At 44.1% G+C, this 25,748-nt stretch overlaps 1 protein-coding gene across 40 annotated transcripts in view; it reads left to right on the top strand.

Annotated features, from left to right (window-relative positions):
* Positions 1-20,590, top strand: part of CLIP1 (CAP-Gly domain containing linker protein 1) — a 102,810-nt gene extending 82,220 nt beyond the window's left edge. For 31 of the 40 annotated variants that reach the window (XM_083418983.1, XM_083419006.1, XM_083418991.1 and 28 more), the window contains 7 exons: positions 770-822; positions 2,561-2,581; positions 7,561-7,678; positions 9,119-9,269; positions 12,469-12,518; positions 17,466-17,590; positions 18,768-20,590. In XM_083418983.1, coding sequence (XP_083275109.1) covers positions 770-822; positions 2,561-2,581; positions 7,561-7,678; positions 9,119-9,269; positions 12,469-12,518; positions 17,466-17,590; positions 18,768-18,990 — 741 coding nt within the window. In that variant the 3' untranslated portion in view covers positions 18,991-20,590. The remainder of the gene's footprint in view (positions 1-769; positions 823-2,560; positions 2,582-7,560; positions 7,679-9,118; positions 9,270-12,468; positions 12,519-17,465; positions 17,591-18,767) is intronic. The other 9 variants (XM_083418988.1, XM_083419004.1, XM_083419014.1 and 6 more) reach the window with 1 other exon arrangement.
* The last annotated feature ends 5,158 nt before the right edge of the window (positions 20,591-25,748 follow it).

Genomic DNA, 25,748 nt, shown 5'->3' with positions numbered 1-25,748 from the left:
TTGCAGGAAGGAGATTTCATGGGCTGCCCTTGTTTACCTCTGATTTAAGCCCTTGTATCCTCCATCCTTCAGAACAAAGGCACTTTCCCTTCCAAATTCTTCTCCTTCCACCTCTGGAGTTTCAGTTATCTTGCCTCTACAGCAAGCCTTGAAATTGAGAGCAGTAGCATGTGCAGCCTGCCTGTGCGGGGGAGGCAGATGAGCTGTCCTCTGAAGCTGTCACTGAAAATAGCTATATTAGACTTCAAGTACATTCTCGGCACAATATGATGTCTGTTCTAGGCCAAACCTCCCATGGTTTGCACTTTCCTTCTCTCTCTCTTTTAGACCACAAGAGAGAGAGAGAGAGCGCATCAACCTCTCTTGGGAACTGAGGGCCAAAGCTCAGAGCTGAGAGACATGGAGGGGAATGGCTATAGCTAGGGAGATCTGGGGGCCGGGGGGGGGGGGGGATGTATGTGTGATCTGGCTGGCTGCTGTTGTGGGATTAAAAGGGGCAGAGGAGGACTCTCCTGTCAGGATTCAACAAATCCCTCTGGTCAAAGAGAGCATGTGAAGAGGGGAGAAAGAGTTGGGGAAGAGGCAGCGTTGCCTCATGCGCCTGCTGAAAATAACAAATTTCTGTGCAAAAAGTTGCAGAGGATCCCCCCCTTTTTTCACCTCTGGAGAGAAGACAATCTGCAAATTAGGGAAAGTTGCAGGATGTTTGAATTAGAAGATAGCACTGTTTGATTCTTAAATGGTAAATGAGACTGATTTTCTCTTTCAGCTGGACGAAGAGAGATCTGTCCTTAATAACCAGTTGCTAGAGATGAAAAAGAGGTAAGCTTTCTCACAGGGGGGAGGTGTTTGGGTGTGTGCACCTACAGACAATTGGGAAAAATAGGACTAAATAAACCCACAGTGAAGCTGTTTGATTCCATCTACCCTTCTTTAGTTGAAGTAACCCAGGACTGCACACGTCAGCTGTTGACAATGCATGTGGAATACTAAATACATGCAAAAAGTTTCATCCTTCTCATCACTAAAATTTGTGTGAAAAGGCTTGACCTTAAGAAGCATTTAACATTGCTTAATCTAGCATGTACCATACTCTGTTAGATGTTCCCTTCTATTCTACATTTCAGCACCTAGATAATTGTGCCATTTTTAGCACTAGAGTATTGAATCGCTTTAACAGATCTGGAAACTGCGCAAAGCCTCCCCGTGGATCAGCTTCAAAAGTCTTCATTAAGTGGTTTTGTCAAAATATTGCTAAACTCTACACCCACTTCAGGCAAATAACTCTTAACAGTTTGACTTTAAACCTCCCCACCCCAATGGCACATTAGTCCATTGTCTCTTTAGACAGACAGAGGCCAACAACTTATAAAGCTGGAAGTGAAACATCTTAACATTGACATTTTAACACCTTCAGGGGATAACTAATGTAGAAAAAAAGCATCCTAGCAAACATAAATATTCTGGATAGAAAATATACTGGATAGAAACATGAATGAGTTTTATTTCTGAAGTATGCTTACAGGGTGCCTTGTAGTTTATGTAACTTTGTAGTGATTGAGACAGTTAAATTAACCAGGGACTTTCCAAACAGTTCATTTTCAAGGCTCAGGAATTAGCAGTAGGTTTTCTGCCTAACCTCTCAGGTTTTGTGATGCAAAAACAAGAGATCTTTGGTCAGTTGATACAGAGAGACCTCATGGAGTGAGCAGTCTTGCCCAGCACCCTTTCACCCACAATAATTCCTCTTCTCCTGCCCCCAAAATTGTCTTTGTGAAAGTAGGTATTAGAACAGCCTTTTCCAAGCTGGTGCCCTCTGGACATTTTGGACTACAACTTCCATCTGCCCCCACCAGCGCAGCCAAGGGTCAGCAACAGGGAGCAGAGCAGCCCTCAGGGTACCGGGAGGGTGAGAGGTGAGGTGGCAGCGAGGTTGGTACCATCCGAGCCCCTGGGGCGCTCCCCCCCTGGCGTTGCCCCTTTCCCTCTCTCCCTGGGTAAGCCACGTGGTGGGAGGTCAGCTAAGTGCCGCTGATTCCTATTGGTTGTAGTTCAAAACCTCTGGAGGGCACGAGGTTGATGAAGGCGGAGTTAGAGAATTTTGGGACTCTCTAGCTAAAAGGGGGCTCAGTGTTGCTCCAGCTCATTAGATCCATTGTGGATTTGCTAACTGTCTGACTTGTCTCTGAGCCTGCGCTATTTTCTCAATACTCATTTCACTCCTCTCTCTCCCCTTTCCTACCCTTGCTTCCTTTGCTATATCTGTGTGTCTTTAATGGTAAGACTAAAGAAAGTCTATCCACGTTACAATAAATAACTTTTTTTTCCTCGCCAATAAAAATTGTTGTACATATTTTTCGGCTGCCTTTTTGTTTCCTTATTGTCTTGCTTTTTTGTTTCGTTTTTTGTTTCGTAAAATACTCAGCAGTATTAAATCTTTTTTTTTTTTTTTACAACAACAGAATCCACTTCAGTGCAAATTTAGTTCTTCCTTTACTGTATTTTGCATTTCTCTTCCATGTTTCTAACATGTGGTTCTTGTTATCTTGCATTTTTAAAGCTTGCCCAGTATCACTTTAAGGTACTTGCTTCATTATTTGAATTTCTTGGTTTCTTTTGTGGCAAGCGAAGAATCTGGGTGTGCTTCTAGCTGGGGGTTATTGGAGTCACCCATGTGATCTATTTAGTAGCTGCTTCTGGGCACAAACCACTAAGGATGTCTCCTGCACAAATCTACTTCACTCAGTGGAGCAAATCCCATTCATTTCCGTGGAACTTGCTCAGGAGATGCTTCTGGTGGGTGAGCCCCTTGCAACCTTAAATGTCACTAAAAAAAATTGGAACAAAACATGGGAATTACTGTACAAAATGGTCATGAGCCCTGCCCTAATAAACCAATTGGAAACTGTTGTTAAATGGGTCTTTTGAGCCATGAAATTATACTTTTCAAGTTGATAATAACTGTGCTCCCATCCTACAAGAAAACGGATGAGGTTTCTCAGCATGACTGAGCTTTCAAATTGCTGGGTGTGGGGGTGGGGGTGTATACATACATACACATACACACAACTACATAGAAATATATATAGTTTGGCATTCAAAACACATCTTCCAATTTAACCATAGAATGGCCACATTTTTTTAACCCAAGGATAAATATTGGCAGAGGTTTTTCAAGCATTTTGGTGCCAAGGCAGAATTTCCAAAAGACTATTTCCCCTTATGTTAGTAAAAACATAATAAAATGATTATTTGCTGTGCCTTACCTTACTGCGGCCAGGGGTGGACTGTCTCATTTTGCCTGATGCTAAGATGGGACGCGGATGGCGCTGTGGGTTAAACCACTGAGCCTAGTGCTTGCCGATCAGAAGGTCGGTGGTTCGAATCCCCGCGATGGGGTGAGCTCCCGTTGCTCGGTCCCTGCTCCTGCCAACCAGTTCGAAAGCACGTCAAAGTGCAAGTGGATAAATAGGTATACCACTCCGGTGGGAAGGTAAATGGCGTTTCTGTGCGCTGCTCTGGTTCGCCAGAAGCGGCTTAGTCCTCCTGGCCACATGACCCGGAAGCTGTACGCCGGCTCCCTTGGCCAATAAAGTGAGATGAGCGCCGCAACCCCAGAGTCGGTCACGACTGGACCTAATGGTCAGGGGTCCCTTTACCTTTACCTTTAAGAGCCCAATGGTTCTGGGCCTCTGTTATGTATCATGGGGGTTCTGTGCTGGCAGATCCAGTTGAAGTGTTTGGAGGTGTATGCAAGAGGCATTTTTCAAAGTCAAGGTGGAAGGGAACAAATGTGAGAGGTGTCTGAGAAGAAAGGGCATTTAAAATGTGTATATATTAGGCCTGTCATCTGATTTAAAATACAGTGGTGCCTCGCAAGACGAAAAGAATCCGTTCCGCGAATCTCTTCATCTTGCGGTTTTCTCGTCTTGCGAAGCAAGCCCATTAGCGGATTAGCGCTATTAGCAGTTTAAGGGCTATTAACAGCTATTAAAGGCTTAAGGGATTAGCAGATTAGCTGCTAAAAGGCTATTAGCAGCTTAGCGCTTTAGAAAAAGGGGTTGGGGAGCGGAAAAAAACCTCAAGAATCGCAAGACATTTTCGTCTTGCGAAGCAAGCCCATAGAGAAATTCGTCCTGCAAAGCACCTCTGAAAACGGAAAACCCTTTCGTCTTGCGGGTTTTCCGTCTTGCGAGGCATTCGTCTTGCGGGGCACCACTGTAGTTTACCTAATTAATTATATGGGTTCTAGTTAATTGCTTAAATTTTCATATGTGTAAAGAAATGCTCTGATGCAGAAAGCATGCTTTTTAGATGATGTGTGCATGCATTGTAGCTGTACATCATCTTAGAAAAGGCATATATTCGCCCTTGTCTCTCACATTAGAGAGAGACCCTCAGTTAGGATGGTACTTGCCGCTTCCATAAGTAGTTGTATTATAAATAATAATATAAATTTGTGTGTGTGCACCTTTTTAGTCTGTCCACAGCTTTTAACTAACTAAGCACTGCAGCCCAAGTAACTACTGGCCATGTGCTTTCCCACTTGCAGAAGGGCTTGTGAAATGTGGAAGTGTGGAATGTCACTGGCCAGAAGAACAGTTCGCATGATAAGCTGTGAACACCTCCAAAATTAGGTGCATTTCTCACACACACCCAAAACACAAACACTGGCATCTTAATAATCCTGGCTCTTCTTTTCTGCTTTTCAATCAAGTTCCTAGTCCCCATGGTTGTCAGGAGAAGCTTATACTCTTCTCTGTGTCCTCCTGCCATTTCCTTTCTTCTCAAATTGTGTAAGCCAGTGCAAAAACGATGCAAAACTAGCCCAATATTGTGACTACAACTTGCTTTTTGTGTGTGCAGAGTTTACCTATATGGACACACTTTTACTTACACTCAAGCACATACCCTGAATGCACACAGTTCAGCGTTATACCCAGCGATGCACAGACGGCCCCAGTAATTATGCAAGGCATGCTGCTGTTAGTTTTAGCAGACCAGTGGTCAATGCTTGACATATAGGAGCTGTCACTTATGTGCTCAACAAGCATTCTGCAGAATCAAAGGCAGACTTAAATGCCATGGAGCTTTTCTGGAACAAAAGACAGCCTTTCTGATATTTAGAAGAGACACTCTGGGCAGCTGTTTGGGCCTGATTCTGTTCAATTCCTTCTCTGTCTTAAAAAACAACAACCCTGACCCAGCTGTGGTGTGTGCCTTCATGTCTGTACATCCCAGATTCTCCAGTTGCTGCTTCCATGACTAAGACTAAACATCTGCATAACTTCAGATAGAATTCTGTGACGTATTATCACTGTTGTTTGTTTGTTTGTTTTTGCCATATTTCTTGGGCTCCTGCAAGGACTGTGCTGTATTTCACCCGCTGGTTATCGTGGTTCTCACTAACTGTAGATACCATGGACACTTAACAACCTTCAGTTTAGGGCTATTGATTATCCCTTTCTTCAGTTTGCATTTTGCTCCATCTGGATGTGCATGAGATACTCTCTTGCTCTCTCTTTCTCTGGCTACCTCTGCTCGATTTTAGTTTCCTCCAATAGCAATTGTTGGCTGTCTTTAAAAACAAGAACAAAAAACAGGCCTACTCTCCCAGTAAAGGGATTGAACCAATTTGTCTCCCATTCAGGCCCTATTTAAATAAGTAGGAATTGCACAGTAGCATCCCGTTATTTTCAGTGCGCCTTTTAGAGGACTTGTTTTCTGTGACTGCGTTCAGAAAAGTAACAGGGCCCTGCCTCAAGGGCTGATATTGTTGGTCATCTGCTGAGGGCCCAGTATGAACCCATTGACACGAGCCCCCTTGGCTCTTCACCACTGCAGCCTTCTTGGCAGCTCACCTGCCTCTTCCTCTGGCCCCCTCAGCCGTGGGGATGAGAGGCGGCAGGAGCAGAGGCCGCTGCCTGTCAGCCGATTAGGCCTCTTCCGGGCAGGCAAGCAGGTGGCAGAAAGGAAGCAGGAGGAAGAGCAGCAGCCAGGAGCAGCCCAAGCCATTTTGCTGCCTGAGGCAAAGGGCAAGGTGGTGCATTCCCCCTTCTGTGCACAAAACCTGACTAGACCGGTAGTTGGCTCTTTCTTCAGCATTCATGGTGGAACTGCAGAGCAGCAAGCTAGCTTAGGGGCCGCTGGGCAGACCACATGGCACACATTTAAAGCCACCCCCCCCCCCAAGCAAATGCCTCACTCTGCCTCCTGGAAGGGCCAGTCCTGGCAGCAGCAGTTGCTCGCTGTGGTGGTGAGAAGGTCAATGAAGGAGCCCTGTGGAGTCAGCTTGAATTGTCGGGGAAAAGACAGAAGGGGCCCTTAATGAACTGCACAAAGTGTCTCTTCCTCATGGTCCTGGCCTGTGGCCTTCTGAAGAGAGTAGTCAAGGGGGCTGTCAGAATTGCTACGAAGGGCAGGGCCCCCTGTTATTCACGCGATGAGTCAGTGATGCAGAAATATTGGAAGGCCAAGGCATTTAAATTCTTGTGTTTCAAGTGACTTAACAAATCTGAAGGCAACTTTGTTTTCTCCACCAGTTCCCTGTTCAATGGCAGCTCCCTTAGTAAATTTAGGCTACGTCAAGTGCTTGTGCCTGGATTTTCAGACTGCCTTCTTCATCTTTAAAAGTTTCTTATCAAAACTAGTGGATGTCAAATGCTTAAGAAGAAAGTCTTAAAAGCCTCAGCTGCCAAGCCTTTCCTGAATGCTGAGAGAGGTATACATTACCACCACCACCATCCAAATGCTACAAAACCAATTTTAAGATGCAGGCAAATGTAAATAGCTTCCAGCCGCACAGCTGGGCAAGAGTGTTCTGAAGGCCCCTCAGCCAACTCCTTGGTGGGGTTTTTTCCATAGCCATCTATCATGCTATTTGCTTAGGAAGCTGCTTGTTGCGATGCAAGGAAAAAATAGAGGTGTTTAGTGTTTTTATATGCTGAATAATAATAGTTTACAACCCTTTGAACTGTACATTTGTGTTTTAGTTTGTTACAGACCAACCAACCCTCTGTTAATACGCTCCCAGTTACTCTGGGTCAAAAAGTGCATTCTCTGGAAATTTGGATGTTAACAGAAATTAGTGAGGACCAACTGATAAGTCCAGCTTCACCCCTGCTTTGCATGACAGCTGTGTACCTGAGCTTTGCATGCACTTTTCGTTGCTTGTTAATAATGGTTCCAAGAAGTAACAAAAGTCTGAAATTAGGCTCACTCTATGCAACCTTTCCCCTCCTTTTCAGTTTTCTATCTCCCAATCCTATTAACATTTTTCTTTAAATTCAAATGGATACAATGATATGCAGATTCTGGCATGAATCTACATAGGTAAAACTTTTCACTTTATTTCTACTGCTGTAAAATCCCAAATAATTTTGCCAAGTATTAAATCTCAGTAAGCAAAGCTAGAACTGAAACTTCTGATAAGAACCTTTTCTACTTCTATAATAGTTTTAAAAAATCAACCTCTTCCCCCCGCCCAACTTGGCCTTTTAAGCAATACTAATGGAGCAAGTCTTCACCTAACTCATGAAACCGTTTGACTCTCTCTTTTAGAGAATCTGACTTAAAAAAAGAAATTGATGAAGAAAGAACATCCTTGCAGAAATCCATCAGTATCACTAGTGCCTTGATCACAGAGAAAGATGAAGAACTGGAAAAGCTCAGAAATGAGGTACTATTTTTAGAAACACTGTCTGCTGACTTTTAGCTGGTTTGCAAAATATACCCTTCAGTTCGGGTGATGAGGTGGGCTGGTATGGGATAATACATATAAAAATACAATATAAAAAACCTTTCAAATACAGTGGTACCTTGGTTTACGAACTTAATCCATTCCGGAAGTCTGTTCTTAAACCAAAGTGTTCTTAAACCAAGGCATGCTTTCCCATAGAAATTAATGCAAAATGGATTAATCCGTTCTAGGCTTTTAAAAACAACTCCTAAATCAGCAATTTAACATTAATTTTACTATCTAACGAGACCATTTATCCATAAAATGAAAACAATAATCAATGTACTGTACTATAAAATAAATAAAACAATATTGTAGATGATAAAAATGAAAATTAAAAAAAAAAATCTTACCTGCACTGATGAGAGTCATTGTTTGGTTGGAGGGCTTTTATCCATTTCCGCAGTCAATCAATCAATCAGTAGCTGAACTGGGTTCCACACAGTTCCCACCCACCCCACCCCCCACGCTGCTGTGGGAAATGCTCCCTAGAGTGTGCGTCTCCCACAGCAGCTGGGTGGGGCGGGGAGTTGCCCTACCCAAGATGTGTGCAGAAACACCCAGTCAGGCAATTCTAAATTTTCTTGTGCTAATCTGAGGGATCAGAAGAAAAAAATATTCATAAAAGTCTAAGCTCCTGAAACACCTGAAGGAGCGTTATACCTGAAAGATGGTCTCCACCCCCATCGTTCAGCCCGGACACTGAGATCCATCGCCGAGGGCCTTCTAGCAGTTCCCTCATTGCGAGAATGAGGTTACAGGGAACCAGACAGAGGGCCTTCTCAATAGTGGTGCCTGCCCTGTGGAACGCCCTCCCACCAGATGTCAAGGAAATAAGCAGCTATCCTATTTTTAAAAGACATCTGACATCCCTGTTGAGGGAAGTTTTTAATATTTAATGCTGTATTGTTTTTAACACTCGATTGGGAGCCGCCCAGAATGGCTGGGGAAACTCAGCCAGATGGGCGGGGTATAAATAATAAATTATTAATAATAATAATAATAAAACAACACCCTTACTAAAATGCTGAAAAAGAAATGAAAGCGATTGTAAATTCTCAGCACACACTTTTCAATATTTCTGGTGTATAATTTTTTTTATGTAGTTTCCTTGTGCAGTGTTCAAATTTTGCTCAAATCTGAGGGATCAGAAGTATGTATATATTCCTCAGTTCAGGAGCATTCCGTAAATATTTACGCGCACAGCCAAAAAAGAAGAAGAAGAAGAAGAAGCGCAGAGGAATTTGTGGGCATGGAAAGGGAAGTAGCAGAAAGTGCTTATGGATCCTGAAAGGTTCCCGACCAAAGAATGTGGCCCTCGGGCTGAAAAGGATTACCTCCCATGAGCCACCGCATCCTCTCTTTGTTTACCTTTTGCAGGTGACCGTGCTCCGTGGAGAGAATGCCACTGCGAGGAATTTGCATTCCGTAGTTCAGTCTCTGGAGTCTGATAAGTTGAAACTTGAACTAAAAGTAAAGAACCTGGAGCAGAAGCTCAGAGAGAGCCAGAAACAGCCACGTGGCTCCTCAGGTAAAACCAGCTCTGGTCTGCTGGCTGTATCTTCACTGTGCAGCTCGCTGAAAGTGAGTTGGCTGCAGGGTATATGGCATCTCAGATCCCATCGGATGACAGAGTTAAGTCCCTTCATGTGGTGGTAAAAACCTGCATCACTTAAGTGACTTGTTAGTTCAGTTAGGGGTGAGATGCCACATTACGTAGGTGGTTGGTGTTACCGCTTGATAACCTTTGGGATGTGAAAGGGCCATCACTGGATTCCAGCAGCAACAGAATCCTAAATAAATGTCTTATATTCTGTAGCACTCAAATATGTTTCTGTATCTTTGGAAACAAAGTAGGAGAAGCCCTTTGGGGTTGTAGCTCTTTAGGAGCCCTTGAACCTAATATTGCACTCAACAGTGAGAATGTTACCACATGGTGGTAGTTTAACAGCTTGAGTGGATGTGTAATTTATAGACCTGAATTCCCTTCCCTCCCCGATGTCCACTCTGCAACCATGACCATCTCCTGTTCTAATTGGAGAGCGAACACAGATTACCATTCTCCCAAGGGTTGCCACAGTGAGCATGTAATCACGGAATAAACTGCTCAGAATGTGTGGTTGTCACGTGTGGTGACAATCATCTTACTCTGTACATTTGCACCTATTGGCATAATGATACTGCTGGTCAGTTCCCTGCCTTAGATAAGTGGGGCTACTTCAGCTGTTCATGCATGGATTTTCAAACAATAGGTTTGCAGGCATTTGGTTTCAGATTTATAACTTGCAGGCTTTGAAACTCTGGAACCTGAAATAATGGTCCCCATATTCATTTATCAAAGCACCCTCAGAAATAAGCAAGGCATTTCAATAGTCAGAGACTTTGATTATCAGTTTAATGCTGATATTGCCATACTGTTAAGTAGCATGAGACTCCATGCACCTAGTACAGAGGTCGGCAACCTGCGGCTCCGGAGCCGCATGCGGCTCTTTTACACCTTTGCCGCGGCTCCGCAGATCGTCGGGGACCCTGAGAGGAAAAGTAGAAGCACCAGAAAGAGGAGGGGGATGGAGCTGGGCAGCCGAGCCGGCTTGAGAGCTCGAGAGGCGGCGGCTGCTGGGATGGAGGAGGAGGCGGCAGTGGCCGGAGAAGGGCTGCTGCTGCTGCTGCTGCTTCTGCTGCCGGAGGGAAGTTCTGCCAGGCAGCTTCATGGCTCGTAGCTTCCCCCGGGGACGGGCAGCGGCGGCGGCGAGTGGGAACACTCTCCCAGGGCACGCTCTCCTCAGCCCTGCGCGCGAGGCACCTGAGGCGAGGGAGAGAGCGCGCGCGCGCTGGAGGGAAATGGCGGGGCGGGGGGTTTTTGTGTGAGGGGTGGCGGTGGTGCTTCGGGATCCTTTTCCGTGCCTTGCCTCTGAGTGGCCGGCGAGTTGAGGGAGAGCACCTGAGGTGAACCACAAAATGGGCGCGCCCTCCCTGTCAGGGAGGAAGGGGTGAATTACGACGAGGAGGGGGTCCAGAGGTAGCCAGCAGGAGAGGCGGGGGAGCATGAGAGCAATTGCAGAGGGGGGGGGCTGTTAGGCACCAAAATCCTGCATGCGGGATTTCCCCCTTCTCCCTTCCCCCTCCCCCCTCGAGATTTGCTGCAGAGACAAGCAAATGAAGAAGAAAGGGAAGAGTATTAGCTGACATGTCCCCGGATCCCATGGAATTCCTTTGCTTACCAGCTCTTTTTATTTTAAGTTGGCTTCAAACCTGTAATTGTGTAGGTGTATGTATGTATACATACACACACATAAATATTCATATCTCTTCCCTCTCACCTTCCTTTCACCCAGTTTCTCTGGCACTGGTTTATAAATGCTGCTATGTAGAAATGATGAGAAAGTTGCACCAGCAGAAGGAATGGATATGTGCTGTTAGTAAAAAGAGAGGGAGTTGAACTGCAGGGAGGGACAGACACTTTTCTATGTATTAATTTGTATAATGCCCTCTATGCACATTGTGCTTTGCAAAAAATGGATATGAGAGGTACCATACCCCTCTTTGCTATCTGAAATAGACTCAGGGAAAAGAGAGAGAATGGGGGAAGGGGAAGAATGCGTGGTTATTTACTTTTGGCTTGTTTTGCGGCTCCCAATTTTTTTTTTCCCCCGGAAAAGGGTCCAAGTGGCTCTTTTTGTCTTAAAGGTTGCAGACCCCTGACCTAGTAAATTCATTTAACAGAGAGATGGGATAATATGGTTTCAGATAATTTGGGAGGAGTATTTTTTCCTCATATTGCCATCCAATGCATCACTCCTGTTGCATGTCTGTGTTTAAGTCCTTTCACCACCATCACACCACCCACCATGTAATATGCTCTGCAGTACTAACTTGTAGACCAACTTGGGTTTGCATCAAGAGTATCACTTGCAGCCGGAACTGTTTTTTGGTTCAACCATGTTCCTTTTGCAAAATCACTCCAACTTTGCTGCATTTGCTCCTTTGTTAAAAGGAATATGGGATTTGTGTGTGGTTTAAATTGGTACTTTTACTTTTCCTTGAACAATCAAGTTCACTTATAACAAAAATTGTATTTTATTTATTGTTAACTCACTCTAGTAAGCTAATCACTTTGAGATCTGATTATGATTTCAAAATACTTTGAAAAATAAGTCACAGAATGCAGCATTTTATAGCTGAGGAATCAAATAAAAACATATGGAGCACCAGGTTTAAAAAAGATCTAAAATAAAACCTTGTAAATTCTTTACATGGTTCAATAAAGATGGCAGAGTATTCCCTGGTCACCTCAGACATCACTTCCGAAGGCAAGAGATTTGGAGCAGGGTTTTCAAACATTGTCCTAATATATGGGCAGGTTCTTGCAGAACCAAGTATCCTAGTCCCTTCATGCCATTTTGAGCTTTAAAGGTAAGAATGAGGAGCTTGAAATGTGCTCAGAACCAGACCAGTAACCCACACTACAGTTTCAAAGCAGGCATGAAGATTTTGTGTAGCCTCCAGGGGCAGTCTTAGGTACAGCTCACTACAATACTCCAATCTGGAAGTTTTATCAGAGTATAGATATGAGGCCAGATTTCCTTTTCTTTCTCTCCCTTCTCTCATATCCCTCCATTTCTCTCCCCGCCCCCCTGGTTCTCTCCTAAATTCCAGTTGTATCAGCACATAAGTAATGATTATTTGCTGGAAATATTTTCATATGTGTTTTTTTCTTCTTCTTTTCTAAGATGACACAGCCAGTGATGCCCTCCAGGATGAAAATAACAAAGAAAGCCAGGTATTTCTTATACCCTCTTGGCCCCATGCAGAAATAGACAGCTGCAAAGCAACATTTCACGGGTTGGTTACGTGTACGATTAACATGGGATGACTCCTACCTCATTTGTTTCTGATGGGGAGGGGGGGGGAAATGATGTCTTAATTTGCGTAAAGAAAATCAACCTGTGAAAGAGTGATCGGTAGGGCAGCATCCCAGAGATGGTGGTGCCTGTCTGGCTGAGTGAAGGATGAGTCACTGGTGGGGGTGAATAAGGTATGGCTGGATGTAGGAGCTGCTCAGGTGTACTTAATTTCTGGTAGTGGAACCACGTCTCTTCCCTTCCGACCCTTCTCTGGGCCCAGTGACTTAATCTACGTCTCAGGAGTAAGAGCTGGGCCTAACATCAGCAGCGAGATTTGTCGTTTCTCAGATCAGAAAGTATTTGAGTAGAATTATTGCATTATCAGACATTAGAAATTGCCTCCAAAACCAAATAATAATAATAATAATTAATTTATACCCCACCCTTCTGGCTGGGCGGCTTCCAACAAAATGTTAAAATACAGTAATGCATCAAACATTAAAAGCTTCCCTAAACAGGGCTGCCTTCAGATGTCTTCTAAAAGTCTGGTAGTAGTTGTTCTCTTTGACATCTGAAGGGAGAGCGTTCCATAGGGAGGGTGCCACTACCCTCTGCCTGGTTCCCTGTAACTTGGCTTCTCGCAGTGAAGGAACCACCAGAAGGCCCTCAGCGCTGGACCTCAGTGTCCGGGTAGAACATATCCATATCAATTTCTAATCCTGCCCCATAATATGCAAAATCACTGCACCCTGATTCCTTTTATGCTGGATCCTTTCCACCCATACTGGAATGGGGAGGGGCCGCAGCTCAGCAACAGACCACTTTTGTGGCATGGAGAAGGTCCTGGGTCCAGGTCCCTGCGCCCATCATTGGCTTAGGCTCTGGAGAGCTGCTGCAAATCAGAGCAGACTGACTACCAAGCATCTGTCTTGGGTAAAAGGCAGCGAGTAGGCCTGGGTGATATATTGACATATTGCCCAGGACCAGTATGAGGGCCAGACTGCGATGGTGACTTCACTCAGTGGTATATGGCTGGTGAAACTGCCGCTGCTCCTGAGCCCCTCCAGTACCCAGCACAGCAAAGGAGAAACAAGCTGGAGAAACCGGGTGCTGGAGGCAATGGGACTCAGGAGCCACGGCGGTTTCACCAGCGATATACCACTGAGTGAAACCGACATCATGGTTGGTCCCTCAGGCCAGCACAGAGGGAGAATCAAGCTGCATTGGTGAGGCGCCAATACAGCTTGTTCCTCCCTATGCGTCATTAAACTGCTTGGCTGAGGAGAGCCAGCTGTCCTCTCCTCACTGGCTCTCCTCAGCCAAGAAGACCCGCCACCAGCTCGCAGGATACATTGGTGGTGCAGGGGCGCTCCTTAACTGCTCCCACTCCCCAGCTGCTAGTGCGCAAGCGGGAGAAGGACTGGGGCTCCCTCAGCTGGGTGGGGGGCAAGCAAGCGGCCTCTTTCTCCAAGGAGAAGGAGGTTGCTTGCCTGCCCCCTTCCCATTGCCAGCAAAGGCAAAGGAGGCCTGCTGGCGGAGCCTGTCAGGGCTCCCTCCATCTTGGGCCGTGGTCTGGCTCACTTGGCTGTCAGGCGGGAGCCTCCCCACAAGCTGAGCAGCGGACTTAGGCCAGCTGCATTGGCCCCAACCTGCAAGGCTTTGGGGTGAAAGAGCCTCAGCTCCTGTGGTGAGAGCTGTGGCAGTTTACCCAGCACCTCAAGGGATGGGGCCAATGCAGCTTTTTTTCAGCATCGCGGTATATCGCCAAACCACAGTGTTTGACTGGTGATGCAACGTTAAAAACCTAATATCACCCAGCCTGGTGATGAGTTTCATTAGGAACTGATAGCTACCAGCTCAGCAGATTTTACAGGCTTCTTTTTTTGGATACAGCAAGAGTGACTGTATCCCACTGTCTCCCTCACACACACCCCACAAAGGCCGACATGCACACACAGACTCAGGGCTCACACACACCCTCCAACATTTCTCTGATGAAAATAGGGACATCCCATTCCATAATGATAATCTTACTGTTTATACCCCATACATCTTACTGGGTTGCCCCAGCCACTCTGGGCACCTGCCCATATATATAAAAACATAATAAAACATTAAACATTAAAAAAACTCTTCCTTATACAGGATTGCCTTCAGCTTGGGGGGTCACATATCTCCCTGCCCTCCAACATTTCTCCAATGAAAATAGGGACATCCCAAGGAAAAGTGGGACATTCCGGGATCAAATCAGAAACCGGAGCAGCTTCTCTAAGTGAGGGACATCCCTGGAAAATAGGAACACTTTGAGGGTCTGACACACCACGCAAGAAGAATGAAAACACACACAAATAAGCCGATACACAATGGTCTCCTGCTGACTCAGGGACAAAGAGCACACTCGTCCCCTTTGGTGTGGAAAGTTAATTGGACCTTTAGAGAAGCCCAGCTCTGCAGAGCAGAGAGAGAGCAGCTGCACTGGGAAGAGAGGCTCCTGCGCTGGCCCCCCTGAAATCCCTGGGAAGCCCCTTTTCCCGGCTGCAGCTTCACCACCCAAACTGGGGTAAAAGGTTGGAAGGGCAAGCTTAGATATGGTATCTGCCGGGACTTCTTCAGTGTAATACACTTCACATAGGCTTAATTACAACTATAGTATAATTAACATACTAATGCTTGCTTGCTTTTTCTTCCCCCACCTTCCCTTGCTTTCATCCGCCTCTGGGAACGTTTTTCTCCAATCAGCACATGGTTTGTTTCCACTTTCTCTCCTTTTTTAAATAGCTTTGTCAGTTTCAAGCTTTTTGCTGTGGGCAGTTCTCACTGTCTTATCCCTTGTGCGGCTGCCCCATAGTTCTCCTCTGCTTTGCCTTCTGTAAGAGGAATAGTCCTCTCTTTAGTGCAAAGAGACAGGGGGGTGCTAGCTGTTTAAGCTTAGGGGCACAGGCCCATGGCACAAGGTTGCAGAAAAATGGCATACGCTAATTGATATGGATAGATGCATATTTAGGGCCACTTTCAGGGTGGGGGGTAAACCCCAGCTCTTGCTTCCAGAGCTCACCCTGAGCTATGGGGTGCCAACAGGATTTTCTAGACCCAGTGCAGGTGGCTGCAGTCTCACTGGTACTACACTTTGCAGTGCACCCAGTGGTCCTGCAGAGCAGCATAAACTGTATATAAAACAGCCCAGAGAGACAGGGCCCATGCAGAAGAGCCAGGTTTTTGTTCTCCTTGATTGTACCCAAGTAAAGGAGGAAACCTGCACTATTCTGCACTACATGAATAAATTGACACCTGTCCTAGAAGGATGCAAGCCTTTTGGATACTGAACCACCAGGGTTAACTATTAAGGAAATCTGCCAGAGGACAGTACTTGGGGGTGTCATATATTCAAAGAGATATCATGGGGGGGGGGGGAGACCCATTGGAATAAACAAAGGGCAGTTTTTTAAAAAAATATTGGGAATTCTCCGACACAAAAAGGTTGCAGCTTTGGGGGCTTTTAATTTAAGCAAATGGATTTTTTGGCCCCAAAACAAAAATTAGTAATTTTTTTAAAAAAATATAAATTACCTTCTTAAAGCCAAGTTTTGACTGCTTTTAGTGCTCCCCTGCTGTGATGCCAAAAGCCTTGTTCTGCCCCACAAAGACTCCAGGTACACACACACACACACACACTTTTCTGTTTTTTTCTGGGTGCTCCCACAGGTCTTCTGATGCGAAACACTTTTCTTTTTGCCCCCAAAGCATCCCAGTAATTAAAAAAAAATCATTTACATTTTTCTTTTCTATTTTGCTGAGTGCTCCCATAGTTTCTTTGATGCCAAAAGTTTTTTTTGTGGCTTGCCAGTCATACAAAAATTAAAATTGGCCACATCCACTTTTACACTTCAGCTCTCAGGATTGTTGGTCAATGCTGCTTATGGCCCAGCTACCCCTGGTTTAGTCACAAGGTGACTAACAGAAGATGTGACAGAGGTCTGTAAGTTTATGTACGTTGTGGAAAGAGTGAATAACTAGTGTGTGGGGAAAGGGATCCTCCATGGTCCATAAGATTTGAATATGGGGTAATCCAATAAAATGAATTGGCAGTAGATTCGGAACAGACAAAAGAAATTACATCACACGCTGCAGAATTTATGGAATTCACTGAAGCAAGACACAGTGGTTGTCAGTGACTTGGGCGACTAGAGAGATTGTGAAGAGCGGAAGCAGTTCCTTGTCATGGTGGCTCCATGGAGCCTCTGTGTCCCCGGCTGCTGCCTTCATCCCCTGCGGATGGGCTTCTCACAGGCATCTGGTTCTCTAAGCATGTGGAGTGTATCCTGGAAGGTGTGATCAAGTCCCTCGCCAAAGACTCCCAAGTGAGCTTGGCTATCACAGGATAAGTTGACAGGTCTCCTTAGAAAAGACCCAGAAGCAGACAACCAAAATGTTCCAGGGGGCTGGAAAAATTCCCCTTTATGAAAGGTTTTTCGTTTGGTTTAGAAACAAGGGAGGGAGCACAATAGGGGAGTATAAAATATGCATAGTGTTGAGAAAATGGAAACAGAATCTGTCATGATACTAGAAACAGGTCATCAGAGCAAAACATGTTTATCTAAGAGAATTGCTATCCTGTGCATTACGGTTTTCCAGCTCTGACAATTCACTCCTCTACATACATTTATTAATATTTGTTTAATGCTTAAAAGTGTTCTATGTTTAAAAATAAAAGTTACAAGCATTCTATGTATAAATTAAGTCAGCACAATTTCTTTCTGTGCCCAGTTTCTGCCCTATTCATTGCTTACATCACATGCTGTATTTTTTAAAACCTTCAGCTGAGTTTATAATCCTGTCTGAGTTTATAATCCTGTCTCTTCTTTCTTCCACCATGTACCCTTCAGATTGACTTTCTAAATTCAGTGATCGTGGATCTTCAAAGGAAAAATGAAGAACTGAAATTGAAAGTGGAAATGATGTCTGAGGCAGCACTCAACGGCAATGAGGAAGAAGCTATTAATTATGACAGGTTGGTTACTTACAATATCAGCTGGAAATCTTGGTAGCATTTTAGCATTGAGGCTGTTGAACTGGCCTCATCAAATGCCAGCCAGAAATTCCTGAAGTATTACTGTGGTTTTCAAACTGTATACTTGCAAGTAACCCTATTGAAGAACCTTGGCACTGCAAGGGATCTTGGGCCATCTGCAGAGTGCACACTCCGTTCATGGGGCTCACAGAGTGAGCATTTTAGACCTCCCCATGGCCACTAGGTCAATTGAGAGATGACCTCAGATATGACACCCAGGGTCTCCCTGCAACTGTGCATCACACAGTTATGGTGGGCAGGCTATCTTTGGGGAGTTATTTCACCAGTATTGACCTTCTAATTGACAAACACTTGACAAGCTTCTGAGGAACCTCTGAGTGCCCAGAAAGGATTTTTAAATGCTATGGCTATGTCACTACTAATTCACATCATGCACCTTGATTTACTGTTCATCTTTACTAAGCTGAGTGTCATGATTAAGCCACTGTTTTCATGGTGCCAGTGTGGATAGAGCTTTGTCTTCCTCCAGCCCAGTGAATTTGATTCCCACATACAGATGGCAGGAAGTGAGTTAACAGCTACCCCATCTGAGACTCGCTGAAACTTTGACCCACAATTGTCAAGGATATAGACAAGTTAAGATTTTAACCCTGTTTCTCTTTAGTGCATGACTCCCAGACTAGTCAAGGACATGGGGCAATCCTCTTTTAAATTAGTCTAAAACCTTGGTGTGAATTTCAGACTGTTTGTATCCCTATCCCCCCCCCCCCCCCCCGTAAATACGTTGAAATCTCTGCAGTTCACAACAAGCAGTAATTAAAAGGCAGATGATCTTGCCTGCTGGCCCAAACCTTCCCAAATCAGTACAAAAGCAGGAAGTGTTTTGATCTGAAGGCAGCGATGTTTAGGGAAGTTTTTAATATTTAATGCGGTATTGTTTTTAACACTCAATTGGGAGCCGCCCAGAGTGGCTGGGGAAACTCGGCCGGATGGGCGGGGTATTATTCCTTCCTTCCTTCCTTCCTTCCTTCCTTCCTTCCTTCCTTCCTTCCTTCCTTCCTTCCTTCCTATAGATTTCCTGTCTCTTTAGAATCACTGTTCTCAGTAAAAACATAATGAAATTCTAGTCTTACTTATCAAATTTTGATCTTGGCAGTGAGGAAGAAAACCAAATCAAGAAGAAGCCTCGCCTTTTCTGTGACATTTGTGACTGTTTTGATCTCCATGACACTGAAGATTGTCCAACTCAAGCACAGGCGCTAGACGAACCTCCACATTCGACTCACCATGGCAGCCGAAAGGAAGAGCGCCCCTATTGCGAAATCTGCGAAGTGTTTGGGCACTGGGCTACAAATTGCAATGACGACGAGACCTTCTGATGCAGGAGAGGACCAGGGAAAAGAAACTTTGCTCTGTGCATTAGTCGGACCATGTCCACCCCCAGCCATTGAGGGGCTGATGGCGCCGGAAAGAAAAGGACAGCCACTCTTGCCCTCCCCAGCCTCTTCACAACCAACAGACATAGAGATATTTTGGTCTTCCATAGCAAAATAACTTTATACCGCCCTAAGTTAAATGAAAATAGAAATAAATAATTTACTAGGCAGATTGCTGCCATTTTCTTTTCCAACTTCTGGGTTTGCATTATCTTTAAAGAGGAACTTCCCATATGTCATGTTGTTTAGCTGTAAGGGGGAAACAGCAACACTCTAGGTTATGTTTTAGCTTATTTAAAGACCTTAAAATTATGCTGTTAATTTTCATATTTGCACTATGCTCTTAAAGCTGCAGTTGTACGTTTTTAGATTTTGTAAAGTTTTCAACACTGGAATGAGTTAAGAGATGAGCTCTTCTTTATTATTTTCAACTGCTCAGTTATCTCTTGTTCAAAGAATATGTGAGCTCTGGTGCACTACCTAGAGATCAGTAGTGCCTTTATTTCAGCAAGATTTCTTAATGGTGTGAAATTTTGTTTAGAAAAATATCATGAAGCAGGTAAGCCAACAAGCTACTGTGCAGAAACTTTTTATAACAAAGCCTCTAAGCTGCGCACATGGACGGACCTCCCTTTCCACGTTCTTTCAGCTTCTGTAGAGTTGTACATAATAAGTACATATATAAATATATTTAAGAAAAAGGTTTATATTTTGAAAAATTCTTGTTGTCTTTAGTGCTTCTTTTCATCTGAACTCCTCAGAGGATCTTTGTGCACAGCACAGTCACTTGATTTAATAACTTTAGATAGCCTCAATCTTGGGAGATTTTTTCTGACTGAGTTTATTTTGTGTGTGTTTGCAAAAAAAGAAAAAAAATCAGCAAATTTGTATCCTGTAAAAGGTTTTTATTAAAGCCCATTCACAAATCAAGACTTTTTAAATGAACAAATAATTTATTTATTTCCCCCTTGGTCTGAATTTAGTTCCAGATGAATGTAAAACAGAAAATTCAATATTTAAGAATTATGGATTTTCTAAGAAGCAAAAAAAACCCTTGAAATGAAGAAAATGTAAAACCAACAGGCTTGTGCTGTTATGGGTGAAATCGTGCCATGCATTGAAGTGGATGTAAAATTTCTGATGGCGTTAATGCTGTGGGCCACTGAACCCAAGTCAAGGTGACGCCGCTTAAGCTGGTTTAGGTCTCTCTTCTTTTGAATGTCTCAAAAACAAATGTAAAAAAGAGAAGCTATATGTTCCCTGCTCTCTGTACATTAGAGGAATTTAACTCTTGTAAACTTTGTGTGTATGTGTGTGTGTGTGTATGTATATATACATATATATATATATATATATATGCGCACCTCTGATGTATTTTTCCTCCAGATTACAGACAGTATTTGGCATATGAGTACAATTTAATGTAATTGTTGGAAATTTGGAGTAATGAATGTATAAAAGGGTTAGGGAAAAAAGCAGGGAAATCAGTATTAAACTAAACGGAGTGTACTGTAGCTTTAATAAAACGGTTATTCTCTTGTCACCTGTGTTGTTTTTCTTTTTCTTTGAGATTACAAAACCCAGAATGCCAAACTGCTTACAAGCCATTTGGGCATATAAGTGGGTAAGTAAACAAATAAAAATTCTGCAGTGAGTGCAGAGGTTGAACTGGAACCATGCCCAAGAAAGTGTTAAGTCGGCTCTGTGATGACAGGTTCTGCTCTTTTTGTTTGTCCTCATCACTCAGTGCTAAACATGTTTTTTATCATCTTATTAGGGTGCAATGGTTTTTCATCAGGTTTGCTAAGGGAAATTTGGGTGTGAGAAGCAAGTGCTCTTACTTGTGTCTCAGGCAGGTGTAGGTAGCCAGGTGCCTTCCAGATGTTGTTGGCCTCCCAACTCCCAGCAAAATCTGGATAGTCCCAGGTCAGTTATCCCTGCTCTAAGACAAACCTTTGAGAGTTTTAAACTGCAGTCCTATACACACTTACCTGGAAGTGAGCCCCATTAATGCAGTAGCACTTCCTTCTGAGTAGACATGCATCAGATTGCACTGATAAGAGGTGGGAAGAGAGAGGTGGGAAGCTAGCCGCTTAAGGTTCCAGTAGGAGCAAGAAATACCATGATGTGAACCCTTTATAAGACATCTGAACCTAGAAACGGGAAAATGTTTGCCTGCTCCAATACCTGATGACTTCCCAAAAGTAGGCCTATGTCATCCCCTCCCCTACAATGCACATGTTGACACCATTTATGACTCAGGCATTCTATCCAAGCCCACCAATGTTCCCAGCCCTTATTTTATGGATATACCAAACCAGTGTATCTTCTTGGCACTGCCTTAGACAATTTATCATACTTCTGTATCTGTTTAATAGCAGGTAACTGCACCCAGTCTCCCTACTGCTGCTGCTGCTGTCTTCATCTATGACTTTTCAGTACATGCCACATGGGAAAAAATGCTGTGTTGCATGCATGGTAATTTTCTTATCCTTCCAAAGAAAAACAGATTTTTTCAGAGAAGCAACATTAAGAAAGGAAGGTTGAAACCTCGTTGCTCAGATGCCCCAATCCAATGAAACTAGCAGCAGATCTTTTTAAAAAGAATAAGGTTATTTCTAAACTTTGTGTGCGAACATATACATAATATATATATAATATATATATATATATAATATATATATATATATATAACATATATATAATATATATGGTTTATATATTATAACTGAACTTTATAATATATATAGTTATCTTATTGAGTTGATTTTATATGTGTATATTTTTTCATTAGAAAAATAACCACTCTAGTGCAGTTGAAGCATCTGACAGCTGGGGAAAAGTTTTTTTTATTTCCCTAGATACCCCCAAAATACATTATTAAAATCTGAATTCTCGTATTAAAACCACAACTTGCAATGGTACACATCTTCTTTATTAAGTGATCCACAAGTTAGTTTAAACCTCTGAAATTGGTCTTCGGTTTTCTGGAGAATTTGTAAACAAAATCATAGAATCATAGAGTTGGAAGAGACCACAAGGGCCATCGAGTCCAACCCCCTGCCAAGCAGGAAACACCATCAGAGCATTCCTGACATATGGTTGTCAAGCCTCTGCTTAAAGACCTCCAAAGAAGGAGACTCCACCACACTCCTTGGCAGCAAATTCCACTGTCGAACAGCTCTTACTGTCAGGAAGTTCTTCCTAATGTTTAGGTGGAATCTTCTTTCTTGTAGTTTGGATCCATTGCTCCGTGTCCGCTTCTCTGGAGCAGCAGAAAACAACCTTTCTCCCTCCTCTATGTGGCATCCTTTTATATATTTGAACATGGCTATCATATCCCCCCTTAACCTCCTCTTCTCCAGGCTAAACATGCCCAGCTCCCTTAGCCGTTCCTCATAAGGCATCATTTCCAGGCCTTTGACCATTTTGGTTGCCCTCCTCTGGACACGTTCCAGTTTGTCAGTGTCCTTCTTGAACTGTGCTGCCCAGAACTGGACACAGTACTCCAGGTGAGGTCTGACCAGAGCAGAATACAATGGCACTATGACTTCCCTTGATCTAGATGCTATACTCCTATTGATGCAGCCCAGAATTGCATTGGCTTTTTTAGCTGCCACTTCACACTGTTGGCTCATGTCAAGTTTGTGGTCAACCAAGACTCCTAGATCCTTTTCACATGTACTGCTCTCAAGCCAAGTGTCACCCGTCTTGTATTTGTGCCTCTGTGCCTCTCATTTTTTTTGCCCAAGTGCAATACTTTACATTTCTCCCTGTTAAAATTCATCTTGTTTTGACCCAGTTCTCTAATCTGTCAAGGTCGTTTTGAAGTGTGATCCTGTCCTCTGGGGTGTTAGCCACCCCTCCCAGTTTGAAGCTCTACCCCTCTCAGGCAAAGGTATATTTGTGCTTCGTTCCTCTGCCAGTCTTACTTTGTGAGTCAGCTTTTCCACGAGGGCCATACACCACATTCTTTACCCAGCATTCAAGTTCACACCTTTTAAGTCCTTCCAGAATGTGGATATAACTCTGTGTGCTGCCACTAAAATAAATCCAGTTAGTGACTTATCCACCAAGTCCTGGTTCTCATTTAGACACATATTCAGTAGCACAAGCCCTGGAGACTTTGTGACATGCTGAAGGGAGAGGCTTCTGATACTTTGGCTTCCCCAGTGCCTTCTGCATCTGCCACCAGCACTACAGGCTACAAGAGACAACATCTGTGCAAGTTCTCTTGGGTTTTAAAAAATAAAACTGGCTTATAGTTTATATAGCAGAGTTAAAAACTTGGAAGCTGGATCTAACCAATCCTTCCTCCACCACCTCTGTCTCATTCACACATCACTATCATTGCTTAAAAGAGTAAATAAAAGACACGTCCCATTGGGAAGCAGAAAAAAAGGTTCTTTACTTACATTTTCTTCATATTTACAAATATGGCTTTGAATTCTATGCCTTACATGGGGAGCTAGTTTCTCAAGCCTGCCTTGTGTGTGTGAAAGAGAGATCACAGAGTGTGTTGTTGTTTAGTTGCTTAGCCATGTCCAACTCTTTGTGATCACATGGACCAGAGCACACCAGGCACTTCTGTCTTCCACTGCCTCCCTCAGTTTCGTCAAATTCATGTTTGCAGTTTCGAGAACATTGTCCCACCATCTCGTCCTCTGTCGTCCCCTTCTCCTTGTGCCCTCAATCTTTCTCAACATCAGCATATTTTCCAGGGAGTCTCCTCTTTTTATGAGGTGGCCAAAGTATTGGAGCCTCAGCTTCAGGATCTGTCCTTCCAGTGAGATCACAGAGTGTATTCCCCCCATCTGTTAGTCTCAGCTCACCCTCTGCTGACGAGAGATGTGCAAGGTTGCTTGGACCTGACAAGTTCTGCCCACGAAGAGACTCCTGGCCTCGGGGGCCTAACATCTGGCTGCTTCCACAGCCAGTGCCATACCAGGAGTTTCAACTGCAGATGCACAGGGGGGTGGTCCTGGGTGGCAACGCACCTACCTGTGCAAGTGTACACAGGCACATAGATTGTAGCTTTATTTCTGCACCTCTTTTGCACAGTGAACATGTCCATCATCCCAACAGCATTAGAACAGCAGAGCATGGTAGGGCAATAATGCGCAATAAAACAGTACATCAATCTCTCAGTTTCCAAATATATTAATCCTTTCAACAAAAACCACAATAGTCTTGTGGCCCATTCTCTTGCTGCCAACCTTCAGGTGTTGCGGTCCTGAGTCAAATTTAAGGCTTTATAGGTCAAAAACAGCACTTTGAATTGGGCTAGAAAGCTAATTGGCAGCTGGAACAGTCGGGCCAGGATGGGTGTTGAGATGCTCAAACCATCTTGCCACAGTGAGCAATGTGGGCTGTTGAATTCTGCACCAGCTGAAGCTTCTGAACTGCCTTCAGAGGCAGCCCAGAAAGAGATCCCCCTTGAGACCTGTGGTCAGATGTGGTTCTTCAACCCTGCCTACCTCGCAGGGTTGTAAGTCTGGGCTGACAAGGAAGGCTTTGGTGCATCTCATTGGCACCTTCGGTTGAACCACTGGCACCTCTCAGACTATGTAATTGAGCTGAAGATCGCCGTGATGTGCTCCTTACCAGAGCTATGACGAGTGCTGACGACTGGTGGACAGATCACCGGTTATTATGCTCCACGATGGCTATCCTCAACGCAGGCTTCAAGGAAGGAAACCAAGGCGCAAAAGGAACACTCAAGCCCTTCAAGATCATATTAAGCAGGATTGCTTCCAAACGACTCTTAAGGGCCATCCACATTCAGAATTCCCTGATAACATTGAGGAACTCTGGACCAAGCTAAAAACATCATTATTGCAGCCGGTGAACCAACTATTGGATACCAAACCAAGAAACACCAGGACTGGTTTGATGAGAATGACAGTGAGATTGAACACATTATTGACAAGAAAAGGAAGGCCTTTCAGATCTGGAAAAGAGATAGAAACTGCCCTGCTAAGAAAAAAACCTATGCCAACGCTAAGGCTGAGGTTCAAAGAAGAACCAGAGAACTAAAGAACACCTGGAGGATAAAAAAAAGCTCAAGAGATCCAGCACTTAGCTGACATTCATGATGCACAGAGTTTCCTTAAAGCCACAAAGACCATCTATGGGCCAATAAATCATGGCATATGTGTGCTCTGATATACCGATCAAGAACAAGTTCTGCGAGGAAGTAGACCAGGGTGTCTTGAGCTTGCAAACACCTTCTCGGTAGTGGCGCCCGCCCTGTGGAACGCCCTCCCAGCAGATGTCAAAGAAATAACTCTCTGACTTTTAGAAGACACCTGAAGGCAGCCATGTTTAGGGAAGTTTTTAATGTTGGAAGTTTTATTCTGTTTTTAGTGTTCTGCTGGGAGCTGCCCAGAGTGGCTGGGGAAACCTAACCAGATTGGGGGGCGGGGTATAAATAATAAAATTATTCTTATTGTTACTATTACTATTCCTGCTGAAAGAGTTCATCGCAGCTGGCATAACCGCAGAGGCCCCTTGGTATCGGGACCTGAACAAGAACGGACACAGGCTACCTGAACTGTGCTCATACCACAGCCTCTATGTCACGAACATGGTATGCTCTACCAAGGCAAAACACTCAGTGTCCTGGAGACATCTTAGATCTCAGGTCCCTGGCACCAGCTGGACTGGATTGTCACCAGGCAATCGCACTGAACTGTGTTAAT

The sequence above is a fragment of the Podarcis tiliguerta genome, assembly GCF_965153285.1.
Source record: "Podarcis tiliguerta genome assembly, chromosome: 16".
Classification (NCBI taxonomy): domain Eukaryota; kingdom Metazoa; phylum Chordata; class Lepidosauria; order Squamata; family Lacertidae; genus Podarcis; species Podarcis tiliguerta.
This window is presented reverse-complemented; position numbering and strand designations above follow the sequence as displayed.